Source organism: Ascidiella aspersa, chromosome 4, assembly GCF_963924565.1.
Source record: "Ascidiella aspersa chromosome 4, kaAscAspe10.2, whole genome shotgun sequence".
Lineage (NCBI taxonomy): Eukaryota > Metazoa > Chordata > Ascidiacea > Phlebobranchia > Ascidiidae > Ascidiella > Ascidiella aspersa.
In genome coordinates this window covers 16,816,698-16,837,589 of record NC_139450.1, presented here as the reverse complement: position 1 = coordinate 16,837,589, position 20,892 = coordinate 16,816,698, and the positions used below count along the sequence as shown (strand labels likewise).

Here is a 20,892-nt window from a genome sequence, read left to right as displayed (position 1 = left end):
AATCCACTACTTTGAACATCTATAGTCGTGACTACTATTTTTGGACTACTTTAGTAAAGAATTTTAGTGTCAATAAAGTAACGAAAAAGGGCCTTTTTCGCATATGTTATAACTGGCAGTAAGTTATCTTATTTGGGTTTGGGTACGGCTAACCTGTAGCTCCAACAAATGTTTGGTTTCCAGTGGTATAAGGCTTTAATAGTTTTCCAGTGGTATATATAAGTTTTAATAAATTTAATTTTCCCATGGTGCATTCTTTTTAATATTAATTCCCCTGTTCTGAAACGACATACATAACTACTAATATAAAACAATTATTTATTTATGCCAACGGTCAGCTGGTATCTGCTGCCAAAACGTCGGTTTATACTTCGTTTACACCAGAAGAGCGATTTCTATCTATTGACATAATATGATTGTCTGATTATGACCTAATCTTGTTGGAATATGAATAAATTGGCAAAATAATGCCCCAAATTATAGGTTATGTAAAGATTGTGAGACAGCCATTTTGGCATTGGATTGTTTGCCCCCGACTGGGGTTAAGGGCAGCTAATTGGTGGTGTTGAAAATTGGGTAAAGGTTAAGATTATTAGGGAGTTAGGGGTAAGTTTTTTTGTTAGGTAAAAGGTTGTATAAGGTGAAGCCTTATTCTGGTAATTTAGGTCTTTGTAACGACTGAAGTCAAAAAAAAAACAAGGATACTTTTAGGTTTAGTTATTTATAGCAAGTTAAAAAAATTGAGCGTCTATCAAGCGTTATTGGGCATGTGACTAGCGTGTAATGCCATGTGTAGTTTGGAATTTCCTTAAATGCGTTGAGTTGCAAAAGTTACATCCCCTCGGAAAATTCACCGAGGTTATGCACAGTGTAATTGTCATGTATTGGATATGCATCGTTTGCAGTAGTAACTTTGTATTCTTTGCAGAGCATTATTTGACTGCATAATAGATCATGTTTGTAGTTAAATAGAACTCACAACAATGTTTTATATAACGGAACTGAATTGCTGAAGGGTTGTTTTGGGTTGCATTGTACTCACTATATGGGCAAAATATTAAGTTTTGGCAACAACCTGGTATTTGTATTCTGTTGAATTTTTGTTTATATATAGTTACATATTACAGTTTACATAATTGCTTCAAATAGCAGTTGTTTAGAATGTTAAATATTTTGGAGAATGTTTTTTATTATAATATATAAACACATGTTAGCAAATGTTGTGGGAATAATTGCTGTCACTGTAGGCTATATTCTAACCCACACCCCCCCTAAATATTAATTTGATTGAATATTTGTTGTATGCAAATTTTATAAATTTCTACATTATTATTATTGTAATTACTTTTGAACTAAAATGAATTCTGAAGATTTGTTTTAATATCTTTGCTGTTCTGAATTACCTCAATCCATTTCGTTTCGGAGAACAGGCTTTTATTTAGTCAGATTATCTATCTGGTTATAAAAATGTATCTAAACATAACTAATTTTTAATCTTTGTTAACATGTATCACTGTATCAGTCTTAAATACTAATATGAGATTGTAACTTGCAAACTTCAGTTAAATGTTTTTTAGATACAATTACAGTTTGAATTTGATTTCAGTTTTAGTTATGTTTACTGACAAACAATAAATATGTTTTATAGTTAACAATCAATCAATAAATACTATTTTGGCAGTGCCAAGTATTTTTTATATATTAACTTGTATTATATACTTGTTACTTTGTTAAACTAAACTATCAATATAAACATGAAGGAATTGTCAGATTAGTATTTTGGAGATTATGTCCACATTGATCTAGTGAGAAAGGCAGTACATTGCCAAAGGCAATCGTAAACCTCATTCGGATCTGTCAATATGAAAACAATATGACATTTCATTGTTGCCCTTATTTGAAATTGGAGGTAACTCCCTTTTAAGTCAATTGGTTTCAAAAGTGATCTTTTATATCTAAAGTGGCATTAAATACAATTCATTTAATCATGTTACTGTTCAAGGTTTTAAAATATGGGGTTAAGAATTTCAATTGCAAAACAATTTGTAAATGTAATTTTTTTAGAATAAACAGTAAAGTTTAAAAATACCTTTTATATCTGCCTTGAGTGGGTTTGCCAAATATCGGCCCCTCTTGATATAATGTAAGTTTGTTTATTAGTTTTTAAATAGTGGTATCTTGACACTAAAATACTTAAGATTTCTTGTTTGGTCTGTAAAATGTGATTTCTTCTTTAATGGTCCAACTATAATATTATGTATTATTGTTACCCTCATTGTCCATACTATCTGTTATTCTTCCCACGTTTTACAACATTATAGAAACCACAGTTGCCCTGTCATATTTTAACATTAATAGGATAATATTTTATTTGGAACGTCAAAAAACAAAAACAAAAAACGAGAATCGCCGAAATCACAATGTTTTGAAATATTTGACGTTCCCAGGAGACAGCGAAAGACCGTAAGGTTCATCGAGTCAGCTGTCTCCTGGTTTAGATTCAGTTCGAAAAAACGATAAAATTGGAATGCTAAATTCAAATTACATAATTGACATTACTTGTATTACTTACAATACAATACATAGACATATACCTTACGTACATTGCATACGTTTCATATATTAGATTCATTGCATACATTACATAATTATTACCTACGATACATACAATACATATAATGCAATAGATATGATACATATAGTACATATAATACCTACAATACCTACAATACATACAATACATACAATACATACAATTCATACAATACATACCATGCATATAATACATACAATACATACAATACATAAAATACATACAATACATGCAATACCTGTGATACATATAATACAGACACATAATACGTGTAATACATATTTTACGTTAAGTAGCATACGCCACAAAATAAATGATTATTCACAAAAAGGATAATGAAAGTATATAAAACGAACAAAGAATTGAAACAATTAGAAGCAACAAAAAGAGCATAATTTTAAATTGCAGACACATCTATTTCGCGATAAGGCTGGCGCTTTTCTTTTTGTGTAAACATTTTTATATTTTTGTCAAAATACGTCACGATTCGGTTGTTACGCATGATTTCACACGCACGTTTTCAGCAGCAGCTGTTTTATTCTTATCTTTCTTATCTGTTTAATTATGATTATTCTTTCGTGCTTAGAGCTTGTTTTGATTGTTTGTTTACCTTTTTAAACTAGGTAGGCTTGAATGAATTGTTCCTTGATTTTTTTAACAAATTGAGTATATGGCAGCGTTTTAACATCTAATCTTATATTTTCCCATTGTTTGGAACCCAAAAAAGCTAATGTTTTTTTTCCAGAATTTGTTTGCACACCAGCCCTAAAGTAATTTTGATTTACCCGCAGTCTTGTTTCATAGGAGTGTATGTTTTGTATTGGTGCCATAAGGTTTAGAAAGGTTTCAGGTAATTCATTGCTTTTAAATTTGTGTATCAATTTAAGAATTTCAAGCTTAAATATATCATTCAAATTTAAAATGGAATGTTTATGGTATAGGGGAAGTAGCCTAGTTTTTGGAGGGGTACTGCTTAGGATTTGAATAGCCCTATTTTGTAGGACCCTAATATGATTTAATTTTGTTGGATTTGCCCTTCCCCAAGCAACTATGCAATATTGAAGGTGGGTGTGAATTAAACTATAGTATAGTAGATGTAGTGCATGATTGTCTAAGTAGAATCTCATTTTTGCTATTAGACCTATTGCCCTAGATATTTTTTGCTCTATCATTTTTATGTGTGGTAACCATGAAAGTTTGTCATCTATAATAAGTCCCAAGTATTTTGCTGAATTAATTTGTTTTATTTTGTAGTCCCCAATTTTAATTTTGACTTGACCAGTTTGGTTCTTACCTTCAACTAAAAGGAAATGGGTTTTTGAGTAATTTATGGATAATTTGTTAGCTCGAAACCAATGATCAATTTCAGTTAATTCAGATTGTATTATATTTTCCAGTTGTTTTTTATCGGAATGGGAAGCAAAAAGAACAGTATCATCAGCATACAAGCTGCAATTTAGGTTTGTGTTAGATGGTAAATCATTAATATAAATTTGGAAAAGTAGTGGAGCCAAAATGCAACCTTGAGGAACTCCGTATAGAGGCACCTGTGGATTAGATTTTGTTGTCCCATTTTTTGTAATATGTTTTCGGCCAGTTAGGAAATTTTTAATTAACAAAAGGGGTAGTCCTCTGACACCGTAATAATTAAGTTTTTGTAGTAAAATTTTATGGTCTACGGTGTCAAAGGCCTTAGCAAGATCCAACAGGATAATGCAGGTGTGATTATGATTATCTTTATTTAATAATAAATTTTCATAAAGTTCAGTTGTAGAATGTGAAGTGGAGTGACCTTTTCTAAATCCGTGTTGTTCTTTGGTTATAGTTTTGTTTTTCTTAAAGAATTTTTGCAATTGGTTGTTTATTATTTTTTCGAAAATCTTACTAAATACTGATGTTACCGAGATAGGTCTATAATCACTTGGTGTCAGAGGTCTTGGAATTTTTGGAATGGGGGTGATTTGAGCTTCTTTTAGACAATCTGGGAATTCAGAATTTTGTATGCATGTATTATAAAGCTTGGTTAAAATAGGTGTTAATAATTCTGAAGACATTTTTATATATTGCATCGGAATGTTGTGAGGACCGCTGGCTTGTCGTGTGTGTAAAGATTGTATGTGTTGTTTTATTTCAAATTCAGTGGTTGGCGAAAAATAGAATGATTCTACTGGTGGATTTGTTTTGCTAATGTATTGATGAAACTTATGGCTGGTTGTCGGAATTTTTGTTGCCATATTGCTACCTATTTTAGAAAAGTGGGTATTTAGGGTTTCTGCTATTTCAGTTTTACATGTAATTATATTTCCATTTCCATCCTTAAGGTTATCAATATTTTGTTTTGGTGAACTGTTATTTTGTATTGATTTTAGTACTTTCCATGTTTCAGCTGAGCTGTTGCTTTGTTGTAATTAACAAGCATGTTTTTTGTTTAAAATTTGCTAGTACATAAAGCAGGATGCTGCCTGTCTCACCAGACTTAATTAGTTTACAGTGTTTACACACTAGTGTGCCTTTCTACTGATTTGTTAATGACACTTCAGCATGCAAGTGCCTCTTCACAAAAATGTAATTTCCAAGTGAAATATAAAATCCTGGTTGTTTAATTCGCTACCTACTGTTCTAGAAAAAAACAGAGGTGTTTTTCTTTAAACATTATTAGTTTATAACTCATTTAGATATTATTTAAAACAGTATATTATAATTCAGGCCAATCCACAGCTCAGGAGCCACATTCAGCTCTTAAACAAATTTTATACAGCTCTTGTGTTTATGGTGGATTTAAGTTTATGTGGGATAAATAAAACTTCATTTACTTTCTGAAAGGCAGTGGTGTATCGAGTATCGGTTATAGGGAATAAGTTCAGAATTAAAATACCATGCATCTTGTCGCCTTACTGTTGAATGTATTTAATAAAAAAATCACTCAACATAGTCCTTGCAAAATTTTTAGTGCGAAACATTTATATAATCTATCTAGCTGAGTAAAGGTGTGTGAAGCAGGGTGCATTTTGGCCCATGTGCAAGGTGTAGCTCTTTGCAGTTAACCAGATAAAAAAAGTAAGAAATGTTGTTCTTGGTTTCTGGTTGGTCGCCTCTGTAATAGGTTACCAAAAATTGCTTTGTACTACCAAGATTCAGTAATATGTATAAATGGACAATTTAATTTGATAGTAAAAAATACCCATGTCTGCACATTTTTATTCATTCCTATGCTAATTTGCAAAATGTTTGTTTTTTTATTTTATAAGACTGTTAACCAGCTATAGTTAACACTGTGTTATTATGTTATTTAATTAAAATATGATAATGAATAGTAAACAATGCTCAACAACCAATCACGCAGCAAGCGCAAGCTATCTGTAAAAGAATCGAAAACACAAATTATTGAGATTTCAAGAGGAAAAAATGGGTATGGATTTACTCTCTCCGGTCAGGTATATAAATTGATTTCTTAAATCTATTCTAACTGTTATTGAAACTAATGAAAACTTTTCTTAAATGTATCAAAATTTCAGTTATATGCCAATGTGATGTATTTTTTACCTCCTTCCGTGTTGTACATTTTAAACTTACAACTTGGGATTTAAGCAGTCAATATTAAACATTTGGTGACCAATTAAAATTAAACACCATCATATTTGCTTCAGTCACCAAGTTTTGTGAGCTATGTGGTAAGAGGAAGTCCTGCTGATGCCATTGGTCTGCTTGTTGGTGATTATGTGATTTCTGTTAATGGTCAAGATGTGTCAAAATCCGATCATGAAGATGTAGTTCGCATGATAGGTAAGCCGTTTTGCCAACTTTTTCAAACAACTATATTTTGTCCCACCCCCATTTTCTGATTGGCCCCATTTAGTGGTGTTAGTAATTACCTATATTTATAATTATACCTAAGTGTTTATGTTTAGTCTTTTACGTGTTTAAGTCTCAAATGCTCGTGTGTATGCCTATTGGCATATTGTGTATGCCCAAATACTCTCTTTTTTGAAATTACAAAAAGTTTCGCTGCACACTTGACAATCTCTCGAGGCACCCTAGTGTGCCACGGCACACAATTTGGAAATCACTGCTGTAGTGCTTATTAGTTTTTTTATTTATAAACTTTCTCATTTTAGTTTCCGGCAATTTGGGACTCTTATTTATCATATTTTTTATCTTATTTATTTGTCTTATTTCTTTAATAGATTTAAAATGGTTTACATTTCAGGAATATCTGTTGGAACTCTGTTTCTGGGCGTGAGCCAAGCTCTGGATGTTGCAAAATCAGAATCACTTTCACCGACTAAATATAACCCGCCTCCATCTTTGTCAATAGGTAAGGCCAAAAACAATATATTTGTTAAGAATGATAACTCTTTCACATAAATAAATGTAATTGTTGTTGTTGTTGTTGATTGGTATATATTTCTAAAAAAACACAATAGGAGTAGTTGGATCTTTAGCAAACTCATTCATACAATGCTGTGCATAGTTTTGTAATTGTAGTAAAATCCATGTTTCTTAAAACCAACATTTTTTGTGTTGAAACAAACTGCTAAATTATTGCAGCTAGTTATAAAAAAATGTATAATGGTTACACACATTTATTTAATTGGCAAAAGCATTGCATACTCTTATAAACTTTTATATGAGTTGTACCGAATATATTTTTTCATGATTAAAGAAGACAATGGTTCACATTCCATTTTTCTTGTATTGGCATAACAGCAATTTTGTGTACCGTTTCACATAATGGTGCCCATTGAAGTTTTTTTGGATAGCGACTTTGGTGCAGGTATTTTAAATAGGGTTGGGCATTTGACCGGTCAAATAAAATCCGGTCAATTGACCGGTCAAATACTCGTCAAATAGGTCAAATATTGGTCAAATACTATACACACTTTCAAAATGCTATTGAAGGTAAAAATCAACCTTGATTTTTACTTTAAATAAAATATATGAACGTTTTAGCTCAAGTACAATGGTTTTTAAAACTAAAACAATTATTTTTTAAACATTAATAATAATTTTTCCGAAACTATGACATCTTGCAAGCAACACTAGATATACCGTAGTAATTTTTACCACTACTTCAACCACTAAGTTAAGCCAACAAGTTTATTAACGAAATTTAACAAGTAAATGTATCAGTACACAAAACATTTTTACGCCTCATCAGAACTTTTGTCACTATCTGAATTTCCGAAGTCATCACCAGTATCTGAATCAGGATCCACTGGAGACAAAGGATTCGGTTCTTCAAAATTCCTAAGTAGCCTGAGATTGTGGTATACCCCAACCAGTTTGCCAACCGTTGATGTTTTAAGTCTGTTGCGATTTTTTGTGTGGATATTTCCCCAGACAGACCAGTTGCGTTCAGCACAAGCAGAAGAGCTTGCAAGTGAAAGTAGTATTTCAGCTACTTTACTCAAAATACAAGAAGGGGCAAGGCCTTTCCACCATGAGCTAGGTTTAAGGCGGTTTGCTTTGACTGACGAAATTGCATTCCACAATATTTTTCTGGCAAATATGCCACTTTTAGCTCTAAAATTTCCAATTTGTGCAATTACTTCATCATTGCATGAGCTTCCTTTAAAATTTGCAATAGAGGTAATCACATCACATGCTTCATCAAACTCTTCATCTGTAAGCTCCTGGCCTTGAAATCTCGGGTCAAGTAAGTATGCCGCATTGTGTGTCGGCGTCACTACTTGATTTTTACGGAACAAAATTCTTGCCTTTACATTTTCCTCTTCTAAGCATCTTAATGGGCTGGAATGTACAGCCCCGTCAATGTGTTTTTGGATAGTTGAAAACTCTTGTCTAACATCAGACAATGTAGTGACATCACTTTCTAGTTTGTAAATAGAATCAGCAATTGGCTTAAGTAAATCTAAAAGTTTTGCATTTTTGGTCCAAAATACATCATTATCTAAAATATTATTCCGTATATCTTTGGGACATGCACTTGATACTTCATCTTCAACAATTGCAGATTGCAGGGCCTTTTTACAGGTTTGCAGATTTTGAATGCAGGTTATCATAGACGCCCAACGTGTGTTACAAATTCTACTGAGTGTGGAAGAAATTGAGTGCTGCATTAACTGTTGTTTGAAGATTGCTGCTGGAACTTGCTTGTTTTTGAAAAATCTTACAATTTTATTGACACTTGAAGTATGGGATGACACTGTTGTAAAATTTTCGAGATCTTGTATAAAAAGTTGTAAAGCGTGTGCAGAACATCCATAACATTGGATATGTGGAATCTCTTCCTTTATTATGTGCCAAGCAGCTTTCATGTTTGCAGCATTGTCTGTTACAATAGACATAACCTTTTCAGAACCAATCTCATGTATAACATTTTTGAATTGATCTGCAATATATGCTGCTGTATGGCGATGTTCTGTAGTGTTTTGGAAAGAGTAAAAGATAGGGTTAGGTGTTGTAACCATGAAATTAATTATTCCCTCATTGCGCATGTTACTCCAGCCATCTGATACAATTGAGACAAATGCAGCTTCATGCAAAATATCCTGAACCTTTTTCTTTATTTCGTCTGCTTCCTCATCTAAAAACCGTCCAGATAACAGCTTGCGAGATGGCAAACTATACACTGGTCTTAGCTTTTCAAAAAACTCCTTTACATATGGATTTTCCACAATGTGAAATGGCATGTTACTTGCATACACTGCCCTTGCAAATGATTGGTCTAAATGCTGTTTTGATAGTGGTGTCATTCGGTCTACAAATCCTTTAATACTACTTTGATATGAAGCTGCAGATGCAGAAGACACTGACATCTTATCACTTTCTTCTTCTTCAAATAAATTTACACTTATTTCATTGCTGCTAGTGCTGGCTATATCTTGTGTAGATCCTGGCTTTCCTGTTTGAAGTTGCATAATGGTTTCCTTCACACTAGTTGGACAGGAACTGCATTGTGACAGTAAATGTTTTACCATCCTGTCCACATGGGTTACATACTCTTTAGCACAAAACCTACACTGTGCTTTAACTTTGCTGCCCCTTTTAATTGTGTTGTAAAATTTCCAAATAAAGGTCTTTGGCTTACCCATAACTTTAGCAATGACAAATTCTGTACAGATAAAAAAACATTAATGCTCAGTATAATCAATAAGTTACAAGCATATTTCCTGTTAAAATTTACTCCTAAGCTACTGACAAAAGATGACTACACTGCAAAGCTGTAAATCAAATCTGAAACTGCAAAACCAAGTATTCTATTACTTTCCTTCTATTCCTTTTATGACAAACACAATTCACCACCATTGTGATGTCACAGCAAAAGAAAGCCAGTGAATTTACACTGTATGGTGCAACTCATATAGTAAACAGACTGGAAGACTCAAAAATATGAAATGCATTTATTCTACTCTAAACAAAATAAAATCACTTTTGCTATTACAAACACTTTGTTATTACCACAAAACTTGTGTTTGCATTAGGTAAAATACCATTTTATATTTAAATTCTTTAAAAAAGTTACACTTGGGATTATTAAAAACTTCACAAAACAACCGCCGATAAAATTTACAACATTAGCTTCCGAAATGAGTATTTGACCGGTTAAATAAAGTGTGGTCAATTGACCGGTCAATTGACCGTATTTGACCAGTCAATTGACAGGCTTGCCAACCCTAATTTTAAATATTGGCAAGTTACTTTTTTGTTGTTTCAGGCCTGTCAAAAGTCAACCAGGCTCTGTCGTTTACCCAAAGTTTCTCTCGCACTGACAAAGTTCTAAAAGACCTGCACTCTGGTGAGATTTTCAAAAATATGGCTTCCTCTCCAACAACTTCTCAGAAAGAGATACAAAATATGTCAGATGAAAGTATTTTTTCCACAAAACCTGGACAGCAAGTAAGCGGTAGTGTTATCCCATCGATGATTATGGTTCAGTCAGTGGTGGCTTACCTTGGAACTGTCGAGATGCCAATGATGGAAGGACACACAGTGGCACAAGCAAGCCTTGATGCGGTACGAGGATGTGTACAAAGGCTACGAGTGGAACAGCACATCCACCAAAGGGTTTTATTCAAGGTATGTTAAATAATCTACTGCAGAGTTGCACAACCTTTTAGCTGCCAGTAGAACTTTGGATATAACATCATAAAGTAAGTCGTACTTTGACATCATAATACTCATAAAGCATTTAATCTCAAACAAATTAGTGCGCAAAAATGCAACTCGAATGTCTAATCGCGGAAAGCACAAATAAAAAAGAATTTTGTTGGTTTAAATTGACAAAACTTTTAATTTTAACGAAATGGACACTATACATGTGAAAAAAATAGCATATTGCTAAAATACCGGCATTTATATTATAAATTAAAACAACATTTGACAAAAGTTTGTATCAACCATCAGTTTGTATCAAGGTTGTAGAATAAACTCTGATCTACTGCTTTTTCTTATATGTTTTCAAAATAACATTTGATGTCATTATTAACCTTAAACCCCTAATTCTGAATATAATATACAGACACGTATCTATTTTGGTAAGTTAACTAGTCTAGATTTTTAGCATGTATGCCAACTAAAGGTTTTTGTTTTGTAGCAAATAATTACTTCACGGCCCACAGAGAATGATTCATTATTTTGTCATGTTAAAGGTTATCATGGAACTCCTGGCCCAAACTGTCCAAGCTAATAAAACATACTTGTATTTAGCAGGACTTAGTGCTGGGTGCAACTATCAAATTGCAATTTTTAAGAGGGTAATAACTTCAAATTGAACAATTTTCAAAATATGATTAAGATTAAAATTTGTCTTACATGGATCTGTTTCTTTTTTTAGTAAAATTGGTTAAGAGTCTCAAACAAGAACTACATTCTTGGTTATTTTATTTATCTAACCAACCTTGCAAATAAACACCCAAACTTGCTGTTTATCCACTATGTATACACACAATAACAGTAAGGTAGGTTAAATCACCAGTAAAAAACAAATAAATTTTGATAGGCCACAGATTGCAGGCACCATGCCTAAAAAGTATTATTCTAATTTTAAACTCCCATCCCCAAAGTATATATTTATAAGTAAAATGGTTAAGCGAATTTTTGCAGTAATTGATTTGTTTTAGTAGGCTCTTCAAGTGTTAGGATTTATTTTCAATCTTAATTTATAAATATATGAGCATTCATTTATTGTTTAAAATGTGCTATTCTTGCAGTACCTATGCACATTGACATTGCTTTGTAGGGTTGTTCAATTTTGAAAACTTAAAAGGCGCAATGAAACCTAAACCTAGGGCCAACAACAGGGGAGAAACAGGAGGCGAATGGGCAATGAATTTTGTCACCGACCGTCAGTGTTCCCTCTAATTTTACACCATGTGCGCAGGTGCCAAAAATATTGCGCACAAGCCAAAAAAAAGTGCGCAAAGTGCCCAAAATTTTAAACAAAAAAGTGCCCAAATTGGATACGCGGGGGACCTTTTTTTGGTCTAACTTTTAATATGCCAATTTACCGAACTTGCAAGTCCTTAATAATAAGTAGTTTGGAACTTCCGTTTTTTTAGTTCTTAAATATAATCTGTAATTATTTTTTGCTGCTTGCTTTGACGGATGCTTTCGTTGCAATGAAGAGGAGCAATGTGCCAATATGCGCGGGAGAGCACGAGAGGCGTCGCAATAATGTTAATTAATTTCTCTCGACATAAAAATGAGTCTCTTTATTTGGAGAATTGCGCTAGCTTGAGACACGATTTCGCTTGGTAGTTCGTGTGGCGGACTTAGTCAAGCGTAGCGGCTGTGTAACCGCCTAATGGTTGAGGTAATTATCACGCATAGTGCAGCGGTTTTAGCAGCAAGCATTTTTAACTTTTACACGGGTTACGCATTTTTTTGAAGTGATAACTTTAATGAGAAACAAATTTGGCCTTCACGTCTTTCCTGTTCATATTGACATAAAGTTAACCTACTCCTTTAGTTGACACAACACGTAACTTTGCTTTTTCGGGGTATATTGTAATTTGCATTGTACACTGTTTTACCAAAAAATGAGCCTAAAAGTTTTATCTTCGGAAAGTCCTAACCTTTTAAGCATTAAAAAACAGCATGAAAACGTCTTATTACAAATAAAAGCATATCACAAGTAATTGTAATAATTTTGTAAGTTTAAAGCTGTAACGACGCGAGGTTTTTTATATAAAGCAAGTACTTTCCTATGACACAAAACATACAGTGCTAAACACAGATGCCTTGAGCTAAAAATATCTCCAAATTAGGACAAAGGAAAGATGTAAAACGAAAGATTCGCGTGTATCGCAAAAAAATTCCAGTTACTGAGAACCATGCCCTGTTGTCCAACCTCCATGCAAAACTTAGATTCCAGTCAACTACACTACCTTGTTTAGACAAACTAAGCCCAAATCCGTCGTAAAAGATTTAAATATGAGTTAAGTGAGCCTATTAGAGACACCGAGAACTAATCAAAATAGTAGTTCAAAAACTTGTCAATAACAAAACCACGATCCAAATTTTACAGTTACTAAACTAGCACCCGATCCGTCAGGAATTAGTGCAGTTCTAAGCAAAGGTATACCGCAATTAAGGCATCCAAAGGATGGAAAAGTCTGACTTTTAGACTTTGAAGTCTTGGGACTATGTACTAATTTGAAAAAAATCTGCTTAAGAAGATTAAATTTAATAATACCTGCCAGCCGAGCCCCAACGCTAATGAGCACCCTAACCCAAATAATGTGCATTGATTTAGTAATAATATCAACACTTTCGGTCCGAATACATCAATGTGTGTGACGTAACAATCCTATATAGCCTGGACTAGATATCTTATGCCCACCCTAGTTTGGGATTTTTTCCAGCGTTTAAATAATTAATAAATTACATTTTTTTTGCACATTATTTGAGTTAAGGAACTGGCTATCGTTTATTCGTTTGGGTTCGGGTGGGTCAAGTATTATTAAATCTATTTCATAGTTTTTTGTGAGTTTTCAGCCAATATTTTTTATTTATATCTGCCGGAAGTTTACCTAAAGATTCAATTAGTGAAAATTGCCGCTGCCTCAAGGTCTAAAAGTCGGACTCTCCTGCCTTTGAATGCCCTAATTGCCGTAGACCTTTTTGCGTAAAACAGCACTAATTTCTGACAGATCGGCTGAAACTACACACTAAAGCATACACCGAATATAGGCAGAAAAAACACCAGGCGTAACATGTAAAAATTACTGCACAAAATATAAAATATTTATAGCAGAACTTGCAACGCCTTGGAGAATTCGCCGGCGCTCTAATTAGGTGTGAGAAAAAACTAATTTAAGCCCTTTTTTGGTCGTATGTAGCTCAAATAAAACTAATTGGGGCACTTTTTGTTCCGTATGTAGCTCAAATAAAACTAATTGGAGCACTTTTTGTTCCGTATGTAACTCAAAAAATACTAATTTGGGCACTTTTTTTGTCGTACGTAGCTCAAACAAAACTAATTTTGGCATTTTTTTGTTCCGTAAGTATCTCGGATAAACCTAATTGGGGCACTGTTTTAGTCATACGTAGCTCAAATAAAATAAATTTGGACACTTTTTTGTCCGTACGTAGCTCAAATAAAATAAATTTGGGCACTTTTTTGGTTGTACGTAGCTCGAATAAAACTAATTTGGGCACATTTTTGGTTGTACGTAGCTCGAAAAAAATAATTTAGGCAGTTTGTTGTCCGTGCGTAGCTCGGATAAAACTAATTTGGGCACTTTGTTGTTTGTTCGTAGCTCGAAAAAAAATAATTTAGGCACTTTTTTGTCCGTACGTAGCTCGAAAAAAAATAATTTAGGCAGTTTGTTGTCTGTGCGTAGCTCGGATAAAACTAATTTGGGCACTTTTTTGGTCGTACCTAGCTAAAACAAAACTGATTTAGGCACCTTTTTGGTGGTACGTAGCTCGAAAAAAAAAAATTAGGCCCTTTTTTGGTTGATGTAGCTCAAACAAAAATAATTTGGGCACTTTTTTGTTCCGTAAGTATCTCGGATAAACCTAATTTGGGCACTTTTTTAGTCGTACGTAGCTCAAATAAAACAAATTTGGTCATTTTTTTGTCCGTACGTAGCTCAAATAAAATAAATTTGGACACTTTTTTGTCCGTACGTAGCTCAAATAAAGTAAATTTGGGCACTTTTTTGGTCGTACATAGCTTGAATTAAACTAATTTGGGCACTTTTTTGGTCGTGCGCAGCTCGAATAAAACTAATTTGGGCACTTTTTTGGTCATACGTAGCTGGAATAAAACTAATTTGGGTACTTTTTTAGCCGTACGTAGCTCAAATAAAATAAATTTTGACACTTTTTTGTCCGTACATAGCTCAAATAAAACTGATTTGGGCACTTTTTGTTCCGTACGTAGTTCGGATAAAACTAATTTGGGCACTTTTCTGTCCGTACGTAGCTTAAATAAAACTGATTTGGGCACTTTTTGTTCCGTACATAGTTCGGATAAAAAAACGCAAATTTGCAAAAAAAATGCGCTTAGAGGCAACACTGCCGACCGCTTGCGGAACCCTACAGGAATTATAAATTGTTTTAATCAATGGCACAAATGATCAATATCATTTGTGCAACATTTTAGCCAACTCATATATACAGGGCGGAGTAGTTACAAATCTACAAACAATGTCCATGCACAAACAAGGTGTTTTTAGAAAAATCCGTTTAAAGAAAAAAATAACGTAGTCTGTCTTGGGAGACTGGGTCATTGTTCCACTTTTTGAACTCTAAAAGACTGTTGAGATAAAGTAACTTATTTTGTAAATCACAGGCAACTGTGTGACAAAATACATTTAAAATCCCTGACCACCAACCAGGATGGCAGAATTAATTGTTCCAGCCTTTAGGGTGACAAGCATTTTTGGTTCAAATTCTTGTGTTTTTTGTGCCCCAAAAGTTAAATGCTTCATTTGCCTTACGAATGTATAAATCTAGCCATGTTTGGGCGATAAGTAAGGAAATAATCAAGCAATACTCTTTTAAGAGTTAAATAACTGAATAATTAAGAAGGAAAATAGTAATTTAGGAGTTAAGCAGACTGCACAAATTTTTTTGTGAGAGTAACAAATGCAAAAAGTAGATGTAAAAGTACAACCTGCGGGGCATACAATTTTGCTTTCCTTACTCAGTTTAACACTATTCGGTAAGAAAGTTATCTATGAGCAAACACGTAAACATATATGCAGCTCAAATCCAGTTTAATCTCATTAATCGCCAAAAAAGCGTTTATTTGTGTTAAAATGGCAAAAAATTTCAATTTAAATAGATACATGGCCTGTAGGCACATAATAGAGATTCATATATTGATTAAAACAATGGTATTTATAGTCTAATTTAATAGAAATTGCACATTGACAAGACTATGAGTCACACAGCACAACATGCCATAGTATGCATGGTGCCTTACGGCTGAATAACACAGACAAACCCTAATAAAATTAGAAAAAAGTTTGCATGAATTAAAAATCAGTCAAATAGGTACGACCCTGGAATTAAAAAAATATTATACTAGTCAAAGTAACTGCAAGCACGCAACAAGTCTATGAATGACTTTGGGGGGGTTTGAAAATAATGGTTTGAAAATAAACACTTTAAAATGTGTTTTGCACTTAAATACCATTTTTCTGACATGCACAACATTTTTACTTTCCGCCAATTCTAAAACAGAATGTTTGCACATATTCATGCTTTTAAAAATATATAAGATTAAGGTGTAATCAATCTTTCAAAAATAAAATAAATGAAAATATTTTTGTTTTTGCAATTTCAATGATTTTATTCAGCTGACTTAGTCACCAAGTTACTAGCAAATTACTAGCTAACAACAAATACTACCCAACAATGTCACATATTGATCATTAAAATGCCAAGTATGCAATAGGCCTAAAGGCCCGTTTAAGCCAAATATCTGAGATTTTGAAAACAAAGATCATGCAAAATAGTTACTAGCTAACAACAAATACTACCCAACAATGTGACATATTAGTCATTAAAATGCCAAGTATGCAATAGGGCTAAAGGCCCTTTATCACTGCAGCTAAGCTGGGCGTGAAGTTGCTGAGCTTGGTGTGAAGCAAAATTACTTTCAAGCTTCGAATGCAGTCAAGCAAAGCGTGAAAGCATGCAACACTTTTTTTTAACCTGACTTCACATTTAAACACAAAACTGTTTGCCCAAGGCAGCCCACCTACCCATATTTGCACTGTAATAAGTTGAGAATTTAGAAAAAAAGTTCTTTGGATTCAGGTGACTCAAACTGGAATCAAGATGTACAATGCTGATGGTGACATGATAGCGCTTTATCGCATTTCCAAACTTCATTTCTCAGCCGCTTGTCCTGATGATGGAAGATTTTTTTGTTTGGTCACTAATCATGTATGTTCATGTTGGTTTGTAGTATGTTTGCCTAAATGGTAATCGGTAGAGTGATTATTTTATGCCTTGGCAAAAAAGTCCAAATTAAATCAGTAGATCAAAATTTATCAACATTACTTCAAGTCAAAATCGTTTACTAAAAGCACAAAAATCAATTTAATAAAAACTGCAGTATGCTTTTCAAAATTTTAGTCCAGCTTAATATTTTCTTAAATTTAGTTTAAAATTACATCCAACAACATTTTAACTGTATTATATCTTGATTAAAACAATATACAACATATGCGAGGCATCAAATTAACCACATGGCATGGTTTATCGCTTCAGCTCAAACTATGTTTCAGAATTGAGATAGTTCTCTCAGATTTAGACAAATTTTCAACATATTATTTTATGTCCGAAATGAAGAGTTATAACCTGACCTCAGGCTAATTTTTCTACAAATTCGATTAGGATTCCATTCAAGAAAATATAAAGACCTGGATAAAGACATCTTGTCACATTTTTATGGTGGATCCAGAAATAAGCTTACATGATTCTCACAAAGATAAAGCAAAAAGGTTTGAAAATAAAAAAATAATAAAAAAATATTTTAAACATATTGTAAAAGTAATATAGGTGTAGTTAAGAATACTAAAAGTGTTCTTGTTCTTAATACTTACACTAGCCTCACCTTTTTACTATTAATATTAAAGTGAACAAAAATATGTGCAGATTTGGCATCCAGTGCTCCACCAATACTGAAACTGGTGAATGTGTTGAGTTCCCCAAAACACCTCGAAGTATTCTTGCTGTGGTTCGCTTGCTTCAAACAAACTTGAATGATCAGCAATATGCCGTCAACAAGACTAGAAGTGAAGGAAGAGAAACCAGTTTAATATGTAACTCTACTGCTGATAGTGGCATAGGTATTACTCTTATGTGAAATGTTAGTAACTCCTGTATCCTATAATAACCAGTGACACCTAAAGCTCAATTACCGCAAAATTACCCATTTACCCATATCAGCTTCTTTTTACACTTATTTTTTGTTTGATAAAAATGAGAATGTGTAGTTTCTTGTTAACTATAGTTGTATGTATATTGTATATATGCTTTAATTTTTAGTTTGTTTTGAAATTAGGTAAAAGTATTTTTTCTCCTAAAGTTGATACTTCGCAAGACTTTTCCACACCCCATTATCATATTCTTGATTATCATCCACATTCTCGACTAACACGGGGAGAATCAAGTTTACCTGCTGTCACCCTTGCCTGGACCAATAATGACAAGCGAAAGATTTCGGTTGAAAGGAAACAATCGAGGTCATTTTGCCTATTAGACTAGCATATGAAAGATGTAAATTAGTTTGGTCACCATGCACATTTCTGTGGTGGCAGATTTCTGTTTTTATTTTAACCACAAGATGGAGTAGGTGATCCAAGTGGTTCTGTTTATGGCTTGTCTGTTTTTTACATGCGTTTGTATTTTATTAAAAGTTGGACACTCCTTGTGCTTTAATTAATATTTATTTCTTTAAAACAGTAGCAGCACAGACGATAGCTGCTCACATCTAAGTCCGAGAGCACTCTTTACATCTTCTGATGGAGAATATTCTAAACAAGCACCAAAATATGGTATAAATAACTCAAACAATAGAACATGCCTTTTAAGATATAGCAGTCAAAGTTAGTGTTATGTCAAAGTCATAAATAAGTAGTTGGTTTTTAATCTATTGTCATCCACTTTTTGTAAACCAAAATAATTAGACATATGATTTAAGGGTTTCTGATACCACATAAAAATGTTAGTACCTTCTTTTATATCATAACACTAGATTTTATTAGGACAGTTAAATATACTTTAATCTTAGGTTTTTAATGATTTATTTTTTAGGCTCATCAAAATCATCTTACCCAACTTCACAAACATCAAACATCCCCCCTGGAAAGGTATTGATAAGGAATAAATAAAGATATTTATTGCAACACTACCTACATTGACAAATCACAAATTATTTATAGATTATTGCTTCATTTTTATGTGGTAACAGTCAAAAGAGATAAACATTTTATGCTCTTATTTTTTGACCATATATAGTGAAGTCTTATCAAAAGTTACTTTTCAGGCTCTGTCCCACCACAAGCTGCATTCAGGCTCTACAAGCAGTGGAAGACCAAACCAACAAGTACAATCAACTACATTGAGCCAGCATAACCTGCATCGCCATGACAATCACATGAAGCATCAGAGTAACTCAAACTCTATCAACCAATCCCACATACCCCCTCCAATGCATAAGTTAAGCATGGGCAAATATCGCATACCAGGTAAATTCATGTATTTAAAAGTTAGGAATTCTGTTTTAAATAAAGAAAATATATTTTGTGGTTTTAGAGTTGCGAGGATACAGTGACTTAAACAGGCATGGAAAACGAACAGAGGTAATAGAATAGCTATTTTTCAAACCGCTTTGGTTCAATATTAATTTACCACAAATTTAAATAATAGCTTATTAGGAAAACAGACAGAATACCTAACATTTTTCTATAACTGTCCTATGTTTACGCTTTGAGTACATAGTGGTACTCAAACTTAAAAATAAACATAGGCTGAATCCGGCTTCTAATGATTTAGGATTACGTAAAGGTGCAACCTACCGTATAATTTGTTAGACTAAATACATTCATATTTTCTAAAATACAAAGTTTAAACAGAATAGAGTTTGGCCCCTTTGCACATAATCTAATCTAATTAGATAACAAACACTAATCAAAATTAGACAATAATGTTTTGAAATGAACTGTGTTTAATTTAATTTTTAATCTATTTTTTAGGCTTGCCTCAAGTTGACATTTTACTAGGTAAAATACAATGCTATGTTGTTGGCCATCAATGCATGTTATTTCTGTTATTCCTTTGTTGTCCAATTTATTGTTTTGAGTTTGTTTTTTATGTCTAAAACAATTTCAGTTTATGTTTCAAATTTTAAAACATGGAAGCAAATTTTAAAACATGTATCTTTTTATGATTTGTAGAGGGGTAAACCTCCATGTTTAATCCCTGGGCACCAAGTTTCCAAGAGAGATGGCCATTCATTCACCAGCCGCTTTGTTGCCCTTGGAAAGGCAATTAGTCGCTCCACTGAGGTAAATATATTCAATAAACTGTTTTCCATTACATGACAAGTATTTCTAAATTAGTCAAAATGCAAACTGTATCAAAAAATTTAAATTGACTTATTTTGTTTAATTCAGCAGTTTAAGTTTTATGTTGAGGCATTTGTATTTTGTCTTGTGCACTTAGCCACTTAGTGCTGACAATGTGACACCCATAGCAGCGACAATTGCAATTATATGATAAAAAGCCTAATTTAAGAGACATACTTGATTTGCCTTTTTCGGTCATTGGCGATATTTTTTCTTGTGCTGGTAGATTACTTCTATGTACTGTATATACACCAGCTTAATGTCACTCTTATCATTTTTCACAAAATAAGTTTATTTAACTGCTTTAGTGTTAAGTAATTTAGTCAGTAGGTGAGGCTCAGTTAATACTTTCTTGGTGTTCTTAATAGTAAGGTCCATGATTAGGAAAAGCTTGCCATGATATGCTCATAATTGCACACATCGGTTGCCCTGAGGGTCAGTTGAAGTTCAGAGTAATCGCCTTTGTGCTTGGTGATTATCATTTTTCACAAACGGATGTGTCACAGTACTCTTTGCAGTAGGCTATCATTGTGTTGTTAAAAAATAATGCAGTTGTGTGTCATTGCCTACCAGTAAAAAGTTTAGCGTAAAATTAAATTAAGCCAGTAAAAATTAAAAAAAAATTATGACAGGAACTGGTTTTATGAAGTTTTTGTAGCATTAGGCTTACGCCACAACCATCCATTGTTGAAAAGCCTTCGATTTATATTTATTAAACAAATAAATAAATATGGAAATCCTAAG

The 20,892-nt window shown here is 33.1% G+C and overlaps 1 protein-coding gene across 3 annotated transcripts in view; it reads left to right on the top strand.

Moving 5' to 3' along the window:
- The first annotated feature begins 5,856 nt into the window (after positions 1–5,856).
- The window catches only part of LOC146148414 (regulator of G-protein signaling 12-like), a 29,571-nt gene continuing 14,535 nt past the window's right edge, over positions 5,857–20,892 (top strand). Inside the window, exons 1-13 of one of the 3 annotated variants that reach the window (XM_083387247.1) lie at positions 5,857–6,027; positions 6,241–6,376; positions 6,801–6,908; positions 10,272–10,633; positions 16,832–16,960; positions 17,414–17,520; positions 17,675–17,868; positions 18,108–18,264; positions 18,485–18,576; positions 18,836–18,891; positions 19,068–19,269; positions 19,337–19,383; positions 19,978–20,088. In XM_083387247.1, the coding sequence (XP_083243373.1) occupies positions 5,914–6,027; positions 6,241–6,376; positions 6,801–6,908; positions 10,272–10,633; positions 16,832–16,960; positions 17,414–17,520; positions 17,675–17,868; positions 18,108–18,264; positions 18,485–18,576; positions 18,836–18,891; positions 19,068–19,269; positions 19,337–19,383; positions 19,978–20,088 (1,815 nt within the window). In that variant the 5' untranslated portion in view covers positions 5,857–5,913. Of the gene's footprint in view, positions 6,028–6,240; positions 6,377–6,800; positions 6,909–10,271; positions 10,634–16,831; positions 16,961–17,413; positions 17,521–17,674; positions 17,869–18,083; positions 18,265–18,484; positions 18,577–18,835; positions 18,892–19,067; positions 19,270–19,336; positions 19,384–19,977; positions 20,089–20,892 lie in introns of all 3 variants that reach the window. The other 2 variants (XM_083387246.1, XM_083387245.1) reach the window with 2 other exon arrangements.